Source organism: Lepisma saccharinum, chromosome 4, assembly GCF_977018435.1.
Source record: "Lepisma saccharinum chromosome 4, izLepSacc3.1, whole genome shotgun sequence".
Classification (NCBI taxonomy): Eukaryota; Metazoa; Arthropoda; class Insecta; order Zygentoma; family Lepismatidae; genus Lepisma; species Lepisma saccharinum.
This window is the reverse complement of record NC_139232.1, coordinates 64,383,760-64,396,783: the sequence shown is the minus strand read 5'-3', so window position 1 is coordinate 64,396,783 and position 13,024 is coordinate 64,383,760. Positions and strand designations below refer to the sequence as shown.

Genomic DNA, 13,024 nt, shown 5'->3' with positions numbered 1-13,024 from the left:
TTGAGCTTCCCTAAGTGTGGTGAAAGTGGATGTGCAATCCATCTGTACCAACAATACAGAAAGTCCATGTTGGATAGGCAAGACTACTTATCCTTTCCAGCTTTCTACTTCAAGCATGTTGTTAACCCTTGTTTTCTTCCCAAGTTATACAGTATGGTCTGGTGATAGTACCTTAGTGATGCTAATGAAGGAAAATATATGAAGCCACTAATTTCTCTTATTGATAGAACTTTGGAGATTATGATCGATTAATATATTAAACAACATCAGAAAGGAGCATACAAGAAATTGCAGGGAGAGAATTTATACATGTTTCCTTTAAAATAATGAAACCTGCACAACATGAAATGATCCTAAAATGCAAATGATATTGTCACAAAATATTCAAGTATATTGAATTCAAAAGGATGACAATTTTCTATCCAGAAAATGAAAGCACTTGAAAGGGGAACTTGACAAATTCGGATAATATTGCAATACATTTTGTGCACCTTTCTGAATTTTAAAAAGATATTTATTTATTTATTGTATCTGTATTTTTATGTCACAGATGTCAATGGAGATGAAGTGCAAAATTTGATCCTGACCAAGGTTTGAATCTGGAACCCTTGCCTTCCTTGACATTGATATAATCATTACAAACCAATCTGTAATTTCAGAATTTTCATATATTGGATATTCTGCAAATAAGAATTGTATAGACATACAAATTTAAGAGGATGAAATTACAGTGAAGCTAGTGATTATGAGGTTTACTGTAACTGTACTTTTTGCATCATTGGGTGCCATGTCACATATTTGGTTGTTGTCACACTATTCACAGTATTTGCACAAGGAAGTTCAAAGTGGCACTTTTTGTAACCAGAGCTAGGATTTTTTGTAGTGTTGTTTATCCATGTTGTTGTGTTAACTTCATTGTTTCTTACATTCAGCACTGTCATCTTCAAAGCCATATGTAACATGCTACAATCCTCCCAGATATTAGCAGCAGAACAACACGTTTATCACCCAAACTTGTACACATTCTATTGTCAGCAAGAGTGTATTGTTGGGGAACAACAACCAAGAACACACGAAAGATCATTTTTCTGTCAAGGAGTAGTTTGGTACACCATGTTAACTATGGTGGCTGATTTGCTGATCTCATTGGTTTTAGCAGACACACCTTTGTAAATATTCCTACAGTTTTGCCTATAAGAGCACAGGTTTGAACCACATGGCACAGATGTATGACAGTGCCAAGAATGGATAAGAGTTTTGAGGGTTCTAGGTTCAAGCTGATAGTCACAAATGTTAACTTTATCAACTTTGTAATAGTGCTGAAAGTAGGAGCATGTATTTTCGTTTTTGACGAAAACACGAAATGTGAAATAACACATTGCAATGAAAATTTTTCATTTTTTTGAAAGGTGTGAGGTAAATTTTGTTACCATGTTTTGTCACAAAAAGATGTGAAATGAACTGCAAACTGTGAAGTAAACTCTTAAACACGAAATTTAGGGTTTATTTACCGACAGGAAATTTTCTGAGGTCTGAATTATCTTGTGAGTTATGCAAATCATGCAGAGTCTATTAATTCTGTTGTAAATATTTTCGAGAAGCAAAAATAGACTCCTTTACATGGGAATAAAGTTAATACTCTGATAACTTTATATAAATGTGCTATTAGAAATTAAATGTTAATTTTTTGTAATAAATACAGTTTTTGAATCGAATTTAGGGTTTTTTCACCATTTTTATCACCAAAATACTATTTTACATACCACTTATGATCTCAAAATCTGTCCAGTTTTTGTACCAAAATCTTCATCTTTTATTCACCATAAATATGTGGCTCTAGCGATAAGTAATCTCCTAATTGAGTGTTATTAATGTTATCGTTGTTTTTGCAGGAGTAATGGCAACTTAAAATCAACCTTGAACAAGGCAAAGACCTTGTGTGACAAGTGGCGAGAATCCAGAACGAAGCCGAAGGATGCCAAGGATGTGAACGAGAACACCGAGGGACGGTTGTCCAGATGGTTTTCCATCCGCAGGAACCAGTACGATGTGGACCGCTTGTCTGAGAGACCAAAGAACAAAATGCCGCAGCTCCCCGAAGAGGAAGAGACTTTTGTGAACTATACATTCCATCGCCGCCAGCAACCTCCAACCCTCCCTCCACCCCCTCCGGGCCTTACCACCGAACAAATTAAAAGAAGGCACATCGTTGCAGCTATAGTGCATAGTGAGAATTCTTACGTGGCTACCCTTCAAAGACTTGTAAATGTGAGTTTCTGGAAGGCATTCGGTGCAACATTTAGTTTAGTGTGTTTTGTTTATTAATTATTTTTTTCTGAAATTCTTAGTGATCACTCCATGATTTTGTAGTGCTTTCTTGGTGACCAAGCTTATTGAGTGGTAGAGCAAAGGCATGGGGCATTACTTCCACATTCCCCATGTGTTTCCATGGCTTGTTGCAATATGCAGGTGACAGTTTTACCTTTCCCTGTATCAGGTATAAGTACCCTATTTGTAGAATACTATTTTTGAACCAACCATTAATTTTGTTTTCATTTGTAATTTTGGTCATTCATACGAGTGCTAATCAACAAAGAGTGAGACTGATTTTATTGCACGGCATCCTGTATCGTTACATGTTTGTAATGTGCACATTGGACGTTGGCAGCACCACTCTTTATTCTAGGCACTGCATGCATTTCAAATAACACACAATGGAGGTGACGCTAGTAAGGAAAGCTGTTGGAGTAGACACATGTCGGGAGGTGCTATGTCTCTTTGGTGATGGAGGTGATGCTTTTCTTGAATCAGTTATCACGGGTGATGAGTCATGGGTGCACCACTACAACCCAGAAGGAAAACAAGCCAGCACAGTATGGAAATCGCTGGGTCTCCAACACCGAAAAAGGTGTTAGGTGATTGTAATCACTTTCTTTGACTAGTGGAATGGTGTACCAGCATGCAGTTCCCCTGCACACTACATCATTGTTGGCGGCACTGAGGAGAAACCTTGCAAAGAGAGGACCACAACTTTATTGTAATGGGTGGTGACTTCATCATGACAATGCACGATCTCATGTGTCAAATCATGTCATGGCATACGTATTTGGTGAAATTCAACATCACCGTGTACCACATCCACCTTATATACCAGATGTAGGCCCCTGTGACTTTTTTCTGTTCCCTGTACTTAAATCAAAGAAAGCTATGGAGCAATCATCTTGCGGACTCTAAAGCAGTGCTGAAGAAATGTGAGGCAATTCTCAAGGATCACAAACAATGGCATAAGTGCATTCAAGTCTGGAGAGGACTACTTTGAAAAAGATCATGTAACATTTCCACCGGAGTAATAAACAGCTGTACAAAAAAATCAGTCTCACTCTTTGTTGATCAGCTCTCGTAAATTGCATCTCTGGTTTCATAGAAACACTTTTAACACTTATTCTGGTGTGATCTGTAAGTCTATGTGCAGTCATCATCAGTAGAATTAAAGTGGAGAACAATCTTTCTGAATGGTGAGGAAGAGTTGTGCCATTCAGTAGAAAATGGTTTACTAAACAAGTTCATTTCCATTGTTGGTTGCTTCCAAACTAGAATTTCAGCCTAAATAATGAAAGGTTGATTTTTCAACATCAGACTCTCTTTGCAAATCTAAATTTCAATTTTGCTATTATTTATCCTACTTCAATCTGTCCCCCATTAATTTTGTGCACCTCAAGCTGGTTCAAAATCTATTTCTGTTGATCTGTACTCTAGAAAATAATGGACTAAGATTATGGCACAAAAATAAAAGAAAAATGGCTGTCTATGCATGAAACTATTCGAAGAGAGCTTTGGATTGAATTTGACACTATCTATGATTCTTTTGGAAGCCTCACTCTAATCATGTGTGTTGCATACCTAACAAAGCACAGTACTGGTTTTTACCCTGTTAATACACAAATAAACCATACCAAAGTATAATATGGCATAATAGTAACTCTACTGAACCCACACTAGCAATAATCTTAGATTACATAGCACAATAAGAAAGCAGCACATTTGCCTTAATATTGGTTAGATTCGCATTCTGTATTGTTTCCACAAGTAATATTAATTTTCCTCGTGTCATTACTATGAAACTTAGAAACTGTAAGTTGGCATTTACATATATTCATAACTTATGGTTGTGCGAATTACTAACTTTTTAAAAGTAATACGTATTCTCAAAAATATTTAAAAATACAAAATTTCTTGTACTTACGTTTAGGTGAGTATCTATTTTTTCTGAACGACGTTTCGGGAAACTACTGTTCCCTTCTGCAGATTCTTTTTCTAGGCTATATGGATTACTCCATAGCCACGTCAAATCACTTCAAAGGCCAGGAAAAAGGATCGGTATGACTTTGGTGAAGGACATTTTTTTGGAAAATTTGCTAAAACTATTAAAACTCCCATCCCCCATGACTGTTTAACACCACAACAATAAAAACTTCCCCGTATTGACTTCAGGATGACTCCTCCTTCAGTGAAATGGTGTGCACCTTTTTATCTTGAAATGGTTCTTTTAGACTGAGAAATTTTTTGTTGTTGTGGTTTTAAACAGTCATGGGGGATGGGAGTTTTAATGGTTTTAGCAAATTTTCCGAAAAAATTTCCTTCACCAAAGTCATACTGATCCTTTTTCCTGGCTTTTGAAGTGATTTGACGTGGCTACAGATTCCAGATAGCCTAGAAAAAGAACCCGCGGAAGGAAACAGTAGTTTCCCGAAATGTCGTTCAGAAAAACTAGATACTCACCTAAACGTAAGTACAAGAAGTTTTGTATTTTTAAATATTTTTGAGAATACGTATTAATATTTACATATATATTTGGCAAATTTTTATTCACACACATTAGCCCTGTACTGATGAGTTATCTAATGCATTCATTTTTTCAAACAATAGATTTTCCTTTATATTAGATTAACCATATACAATAAGCATAGGCATAACTTGACAGGGGCAAGCATGGGCACTTGCCTCAAAAGTTAAGCCCCAAGTTAGATTCTGCAACCTCAAAATTAGTATATCACTGCCTGCAGTTCATACAATTCCACATTTCTCACTAGACCATGCTTTTGGTTTTTCCAAACCTTTCTGTAGTGAAAAATCTTTTGCAATATTATGAATTCTTTAACCAGTTACAATTGGCATTCGTTCCAAAATTAAAAAGTGTGGAAATGAATCTGCAACTAATTGACAAACGACCAACCAAGTGTAAATACATAACATGTTGTGGAGAATTTATTCAAGAAATAATTTTACTTCATTTCTGTTTTGTGTTTGCAATCATTTCATTATTTACCCTGACACTAATGTTATTCAAGGCCTTACTTATTCCCCTGCCTTGGACTCACTTAAAAGATAAGATATACAATTTCATGAAAAACAAATTAAGCATGAAGATAGAATAGTGTACTACAACTCTTGTTTGTTTTTTCCATGTCATGTCTTAGTTTATCTCTGAAATACTGAGACTTTGAACCACATAAAAGAGAGTATTATCGAAGAAATGGCTCAATGTTCATATTATTAATTCTAGATGTAGTGAATCAATTACACATTTTTAAAAAAGTTACCTTTATTTATGGAACCATTTGGAAACTGTCTACAATTTACATGTTTTTTAAATTAATTTGTAAAATTTGTTGCTATTGTGACAAAACAATGAACTTGGCATTATTTAGTGTTTTGGGAACACAGTATGCATACCTCCTTAAGTTTTCCAAATATACAGGGTTATTCATAAAGAAAGAGCAGATTTCAAATGTTTATTTATCACGAACTATAAAAGATAGAAACACGTACCATACATCAATGGATAGAGGAAGGTTCAAAGTTTTATTGTTGAAAGTTTTAATGTATGCACTCACCATGAGCACCATGTGTTGCCCGGCAAACATGAAAACGGTACTCCATTTCTTGCCACACACGAATTAACTGGTCCCTAGTTATTGAATTGATAGCTACAACAATTCGATGTGTCAGATCTTGAAGAGTAGCAGGCAGAGGTGGTGCATACATTTTGTCTTTAATGTCTCCACAGATAAAAATCACAGGGGGGTAAGATCAGTCGTTCGGAAAAATTGTCCTCTTGAAGATTCTGCAGAATTGCAGTGCAAAATTCGAACCTTCTGTTATAATCATCAGGATGCGATGCTTGAAGTAACTGCAACTTATATGGCTTCATGTGCAGATGTTTTTTAAGAACACGCCATACCGATGCTTGTGGAATTCCTAGTTCATTGGTTGCCCATGTTGTGGATTTCCTAGGGTTTCATTCGAACGCAGCACGGATACGCTGAACATTTTCCTCTGACATGCTAGGACGACCTGTGCTTTTCCGTTTGCATATGCAACCATCTTCTACGTATTTTTTATGCCACTCGTAAATCTGTTTATGACGAGTTGGCTCTTTGTTGAATTGACAGTTGAATTCATGTTGCAAGTTAACAATGGATTCTCTCTTCGCAAACTGCAGCACACAAAATGACTTCTGTGGGGTCGCCATTGTACCTGTAAAGAAAGAAAAATGCCGTTACAGGTATTGAATGGAACAAATAGGTAGGATTATAAAACTTTGAACCTTCCTCTATCCATTGATGTATGGCACATGTTTCTATTTTTTATAGTTTGTGAGAAATAAACATTTGAAATCTGCTCTTTCTTTTTTAATAACCCTGTATTTATTGTACTAGGGAGAGTCAAAAGTTTATTCGTTTTTGCACATGGTGATTGAGACTAGACACAAGGTGTGACATCTGACTTATTCAGCAAAGTCTAGGCTATTCTGTTGTATGGTCTTCTGCCAATGTTCCGTGAGAGCCACAATACCATTTGGCTGGTGTGGAGGCCAAAAACTCACGCACCCCTGTTTCCACAGCATCCAATGTGTCGAACTGTCGTCTTTGCAGGAAATGTGCGAGAGAGTGAAACAAATGGTCATCTGATGGCATCAGGTCAGGGCTGTACAGGGGATGAGGCAACACTTAAATTCCCTCCAATTCCTGCAGTTTCTGTGTAAACATTTGTAACCGATGGCATGGGGCATTATCGACCCGCAACAAGGCTCTCTTCCGACGCATCAATGTTGGTTAGTTCTGGAGCATAGCATTATGGACACGCTGCAGTTATACAACGTAAAGGTTCCCATTGACATCACGACCATGTGGAACGAGTTCCAGAACACTGGACCAACGATATTCCACCATATGCACAACATGACCTTCTTTTCAAACTGTCTTCTTTGAACAAGTGTCATTGCTTCTTGCCGTGCCCACAACCATTGCTTATCACTGGCAGAATATTGTAGAAAGGTCTACTTTTCGTCACCTGTGACAATTCAATGCAAAAACCTGTTGACCCGTGGATTTTGAAGCAATTGTTCACATATGGAGACTTGTCGTTCAGCCTGTTGTGATATCAACTCGTGGGTAACAATTCGAGCTCGTTGAGAGACAAATCCCATTTGATGAAGAGAGCAAATCGTGGTGCTCCTGTCGTGTCATTTGCCATGTACTGACGCTTGCATCAGTTGTCACGTGCTGTAGCAGGGCATCTGCATCCATAACACTCCGTCTTCCACACTCTTGTACCCAGACGAGAACCGCTCGAACCATTTCTGTACTGTCCTAATGTTCACTGTGCCCTCACCTTCCACCACACAAATTTCCCTCACAGCACTCTCAGCTTTCATCAGTTTTTTTTCTTTTTTTTTTCCCAATTATCTCGTAACAAGATACGCATGGCCAATTTGTCGACCTCCATGATGGACCACCGTAATTGCACTGTGCCTTGTTGAAATGTATTGTACCTGTGTGAATGTATGTACCAGGTGGTGTGCAAGTCATGTGCCCACCGTGAGGTGTTCACTTGGCTTCCCCGGCATTTTCTCCGGCTCCACTGTTTTCAATGTGAAAAAATGAACGAACTTTTGACTCAACCTAGTTCTTTCTTCAACTTTCCAGTATTATTCTTAAAAACAAAAAATTACATCCTTAATCATGTTATTTTATACAACTAGTTTACTTGTAATAATAAATTTGCATTTTCCATATTTACATTTTGTAATTACATTTAATTAATATTAATGTTTCAGGATTACAAGAAGCCGTTGGAAGAAAGTAGTCCACCAATTCTTAGTTCGTCAAAGATTTCAACCCTTTTCCATCGAGTGCCTGAAATCCTGCAGTGCCACACATTGTTCCGTATAGCTTTAGCAGAGTGTGTGAGGAACTGGGACAAAGAAGAGAAAATTGGTGATGTGTTTGCAGCCTCGTTTTCGAAGGCGATAGTGTTAGAGATTTATAGTGACTTTATAAACAATTTTTCTATTGCTATGGACTTAGCAAAGCAGGAATCAAAAAGAAAATCTGCTCTAGCCGATTTCCTGAAGGTAAGGAAATTACTTCATAATTAAGAAACAAAGGTTTCTTATTTCACATTGATCTTCATTATTTATGTGTATGTTATATATGCTTATAACTTATAATTTCTAACCTGAAGTTAATACTTCAATTACTGAAATAATTCCATTTTGTTTATTCTACTGAAGTTCTCATCACAGTCACAAAGCTTAGCACAAAATATATCAATAACTCCAGTTTGTATTTGTTCCTGACAAAGACCTATGATTATGATTTCTGCATATGTATATATGATGATACAACAGACAGTTGTGAAGAATTTGAGATCTGATTGACTTACTGCAACTTACCTGATTATAGCAGACCTGATTGCAAATACTGCCAGGTTCACACCTAGGTCAAACTTCCATTAGTTAAGGTATTTACAGTTTAGATGTTTCCTTCAGTAGACTACGATTATGCTTTAACAGTTGTTTTTCAGAGGGTTTGTACATTTCCTCTTCAGATCAATTAAATATACAAATATCACCATGTTGATATATGGATGGAACATTTTGATTTAAAGTGTAAAAGTGTTAGTTTTAACAACTGTCATCTACATTCAAAGATCCACTGTGCAGTGAACTCCTGTAAAAATTTGAACTTGAAAGCAAACAGAAGGGCAACAGCTAATCCTTAATGTATTATGTGGATCCTTCTTAAATAAAATAATAATAATGAAAAACACATTTAAAATATTGTGCATTTCTGCGTATGTGCATGTTTCTTATTTTAAATTCCTGTCCTAGCTCATGATTAATTACAAAAATAAGCATGGAGAATGTACACAAAAACATTTAAAAGAAAAGGATGCTGTTGAGTACAGAGTAAGAAAGGAAAATAAAATTGATAGAAAATGGAATGAAAAATCTAAAAATGTAATTGCTACATTCTTGTAATTTTTTTAAAAAAATTAACATTTGTAGCCAGTTGTACAGTTTTTTTTAGTTGATTTGTTTAATTTGAAGTTAATATTCCCTTTCTGTTTCAGGTGAAGCAAATAACTGCCCACGACAGACTTTCATTTTTTGGGTTAATGGTGAAGCCTGTCCAGAGGTTTCCACAGTTCATTCTTCTCCTTCAGGTAAGTTATTTTCTTTCCATTTTAAAGATACCTTCTGTTGAATATCCCCTCATCTTCAAATTTAAATTTAAAAATAATTTTTAGCTAAACTTTTTTCCCCCTGTTGTTTGTTACATGATACTGCTGAATATAATGAAAAATCTTGTACTATTTGGACTGCATCAACTAGTTTTTTAAGTCCAGCTTATGTACAGATGGGCTAATCAGCACTGGACCTACAGTTTAAATTGTATGCCTGCACCAGGTATAAAACCCACAACAACTAGACATTCTGTTAACTCATCAACTAGACATTCTGTTAAATCACAGTGTGTAAATACTACATAATCCAGGATACTCTCATATTGTAACGTGTTGCTAGTGGAAATAGTAATGCACATAGAACTAAAAACAAATAATAATATCGACTTGCCACATGTCTTTTTTAAATCGGTACACTGAGAATTTGCAATCAAAATTTTCAAGTCTGGTACTGTGCAGGATGGCTGTGATGTTGGAGAGAATGTCAATTTGTAAGTGCTACAGCACCTTTTTTGCTCCACACACGGACTTTTTGCAAGACTTGGGGAAAGTGCAAGTTATTATTTTTTTTAACGGGAGCACATCAAAGCTGACAGTTTCTTTCATAAACCCAGAGTTTCTACAGAACACCCAAATTGAAACTGTTTTTCAGGTGATAATTTCCTGTGCAACCAAAGGTTGCAAACATTTAGTTTTGCTGATTTTTAAAGATATATATATATATATATATATATATATATATATATATATATATATATATATATATATATATATATATGTATATGTTGTTATTTCCTCTTACTTGATTAATTCTTTTTTTCAACTTCATGTGATAGATTTGAGCAGAACAAATGCTCTTATACTTTTCTTAATATATGACATTTTCCATTGATTCAGTGATGCAATCTTGTGAAAATTATGCACATCATTACATGGAACCTTCAGGGGATCATGCTGAAAAACTTGAAATGCAAGAAAATGTAAAATCGAGGAGAATTTTATTACATTTTGCTGTCGAGATCATCAAGATTGAAATTGATTGGCATTCATTTTGTATGCACTAATACCCATCTTTGCACAGTGCTACTCCCATTCACTCTGTAGACAAGCCAGTATCCTTCATTTCATTCTTGTATTTAATTTAATAATCAATATGTCATTCACAGGTGTAATTTGTGAGGTATCAAAAAATGGTTTAACTTGCCTAGCTCAGCATTATTACACACAAAAGTTCATTCATTTTAACATCATGTATGTTTCATTATTGGAGCAAGCTATTGTTGTTTGCAGTAACTTATACTAGTAGCTGGATTTGGAGAGTGTTAACTGTAAATCTGAAGCTTTCATCAAACCATGTGTGCAAGACCTAAGCGTTGCTAATAATTATAATTTGCAGTATAATTCCTCACTATTATTATTGAATGTAGCTTTTGTGCCTAACATCTCCAAAGTAATCCAGGTTGATTTCCTTACCATAAAGTTGCAATGTGTATTCACTATACTGCATTTAAATGTACTCGCATGCAAAACCTTTGAAAGGGAAATAATGGTTTAATGTTACTTGCAGGATCTGCTAAAGCATACACCTCATGGACATCATGACCGGATGTCTCTCCAGTTGGCACTCACCCAGCTGGAGTCTCTGGCGGAGATGTTGAACGAGAGGAAGAGGGAGGCTGAGCAGTTCCAGGCATTCCGCGAGATGCTCCGGCATGTGAGCGGGAAGTTCAGTGTGAGGCCTCTCTGCGATGGGAACCGCTACCTCTTGCGTGAAGATAATGTTACTCAGTTGGTATGTACCTTAAACTTCTTTTATTTATCCAAAATTTTGAATTTTGTGCACACTGTAAGTTTTCTTGATATGATATATGGTAGTATATTTGCTGTTAGGACAGTTACCATAACTTTTTTGTAAAATTCTATTGTTACTGGGGTCGTTCGGAAAGTAAGTAACGTTTCAGCATAGAAAGATATTTATCGATAATATTGTAGGAACTGAATATACATTTTTTGCCACATACTTTTACCTACTTTTTCATATAGTCGCCTTTTACATTGATGCACATGTTACACCTCGACACCAGTTTAACTATCTCCTCCTTGTACCATGCTGCCACCTGGCGATTCAACCAGTTCATGACAGACAGCATCCTGTAGTTCATCACCTTAAAAGCATTTACTAGCAAGGTGCTCCTTCATCTTTGGAAAAAAGGTGAAAGTGAGAAATTGTGTCAATTCTCTTTGATGACATGGTTCACATTTTGTTTCATTGCATTCATGATGACAGGTCATCCTGATTGCTCCATGTCAAGAACATCTGTTTGCCCATTCTTAAACATTTTGACATTTAAAGACACTTGCTACGTTCATAACACCTTAGCCATAGATTGCAACAAGTCTCCAATGAATGTCACTGGGTCTAACGATTTCTGCCTGCAAGAAAAGGAATCATGCCACTCACCTTACAGTTGGCAGGATTTGCAATCATTGTTACAGCTTGTTACACCCACCACTTGAACAGGTTGGCGGCACCAACTGCACCAGGCAACTATCTACACCACAATGAAAACAGCAAAGAAATGACTGACTGCAAGGAAATAGTTAAGTGGACTGTATGTGCAAATCTTCTTTACTTTCCAAAAGGCCTACGTAAAATTTTTAAAGAAGAAGATTTATGCACATTTGTTTTATTGAAAACCAAAGTGGAATGTACACTGCACAAGAAAGAAAAATTGGTGTTACTTAGCTTAATTTTTATGCTAATTATGACAAAACAGATGAGTGAAAGTAACACCCTCGCTCAGTTGATGCATAATTTTTATGCTAATTATGACAAAACAGATGAGTGAAAGTAACACCCTCAGTTGATGCACTTGGCGAAAATTAAGTAAACTTTCATACATGCAACCTATCCATAAAAATGCACTGTAAAGTTTGTGTTTTGTAATCTCCCCCCCCCCCCATAAAACTCTATATCAGTCATAATCATGTTTAATATTAGCCTACTGTTATAATTATGGTATTTTTAATAGTAATTTATTAGTACAGTGGAACCCCGATTTTATGCTCCTGGATTTTTACATATTCCTGCATTATGCATTCAATCATCTCAACATAGCAGAATATTATAAAATTTATCTTGATTGTACTTTAATGCATTTTAAGTTTTTTCAGCTTGGTCCCCTAAAAAAACGTAAAATCAAGGTTTCACTGCATTTTGTTGTGCCCATAGTTGCACTTTAACATATTTATGATACTTGCTGTTTGTCTCCTTGTAGGAATTTAACCAGTCAGGGCTTATTACGAAGTCAAAGAGCCGACGACTTCTTCTCCTTAATGATCTTCTAGTCTGTGTGTCAGTTGCACCAAAACCCGTTGATGATTTCTGTACCAGTGAAAGACTGACTTTGAAGTGGTCGCATCCTGTCACTGATGTTGAGGTAAATTCAGAATGTACAGGTGAATTCTCTATGAAATGAAAATAAAATCACTG

At 36.1% G+C, this 13,024-nt stretch overlaps 1 protein-coding gene across 3 annotated transcripts in view; it reads left to right on the top strand.

Moving 5' to 3' along the window:
• Positions 1-13,024, top strand: part of LOC145986527 (rho guanine nucleotide exchange factor 10) — a 267,835-nt gene that overhangs the window by 234,398 nt on the left and 20,413 nt on the right. For all 3 annotated transcript variants that reach the window (XM_083120642.1, XM_083120644.1, XM_083120643.1), the window contains 5 exons: positions 1,893-2,268; positions 8,120-8,416; positions 9,418-9,510; positions 11,099-11,323; positions 12,810-12,971. In XM_083120642.1, the coding sequence (XP_082976768.1) occupies positions 1,893-2,268; positions 8,120-8,416; positions 9,418-9,510; positions 11,099-11,323; positions 12,810-12,971 (1,153 nt within the window). The remainder of the gene's footprint in view (positions 1-1,892; positions 2,269-8,119; positions 8,417-9,417; positions 9,511-11,098; positions 11,324-12,809; positions 12,972-13,024) is intronic.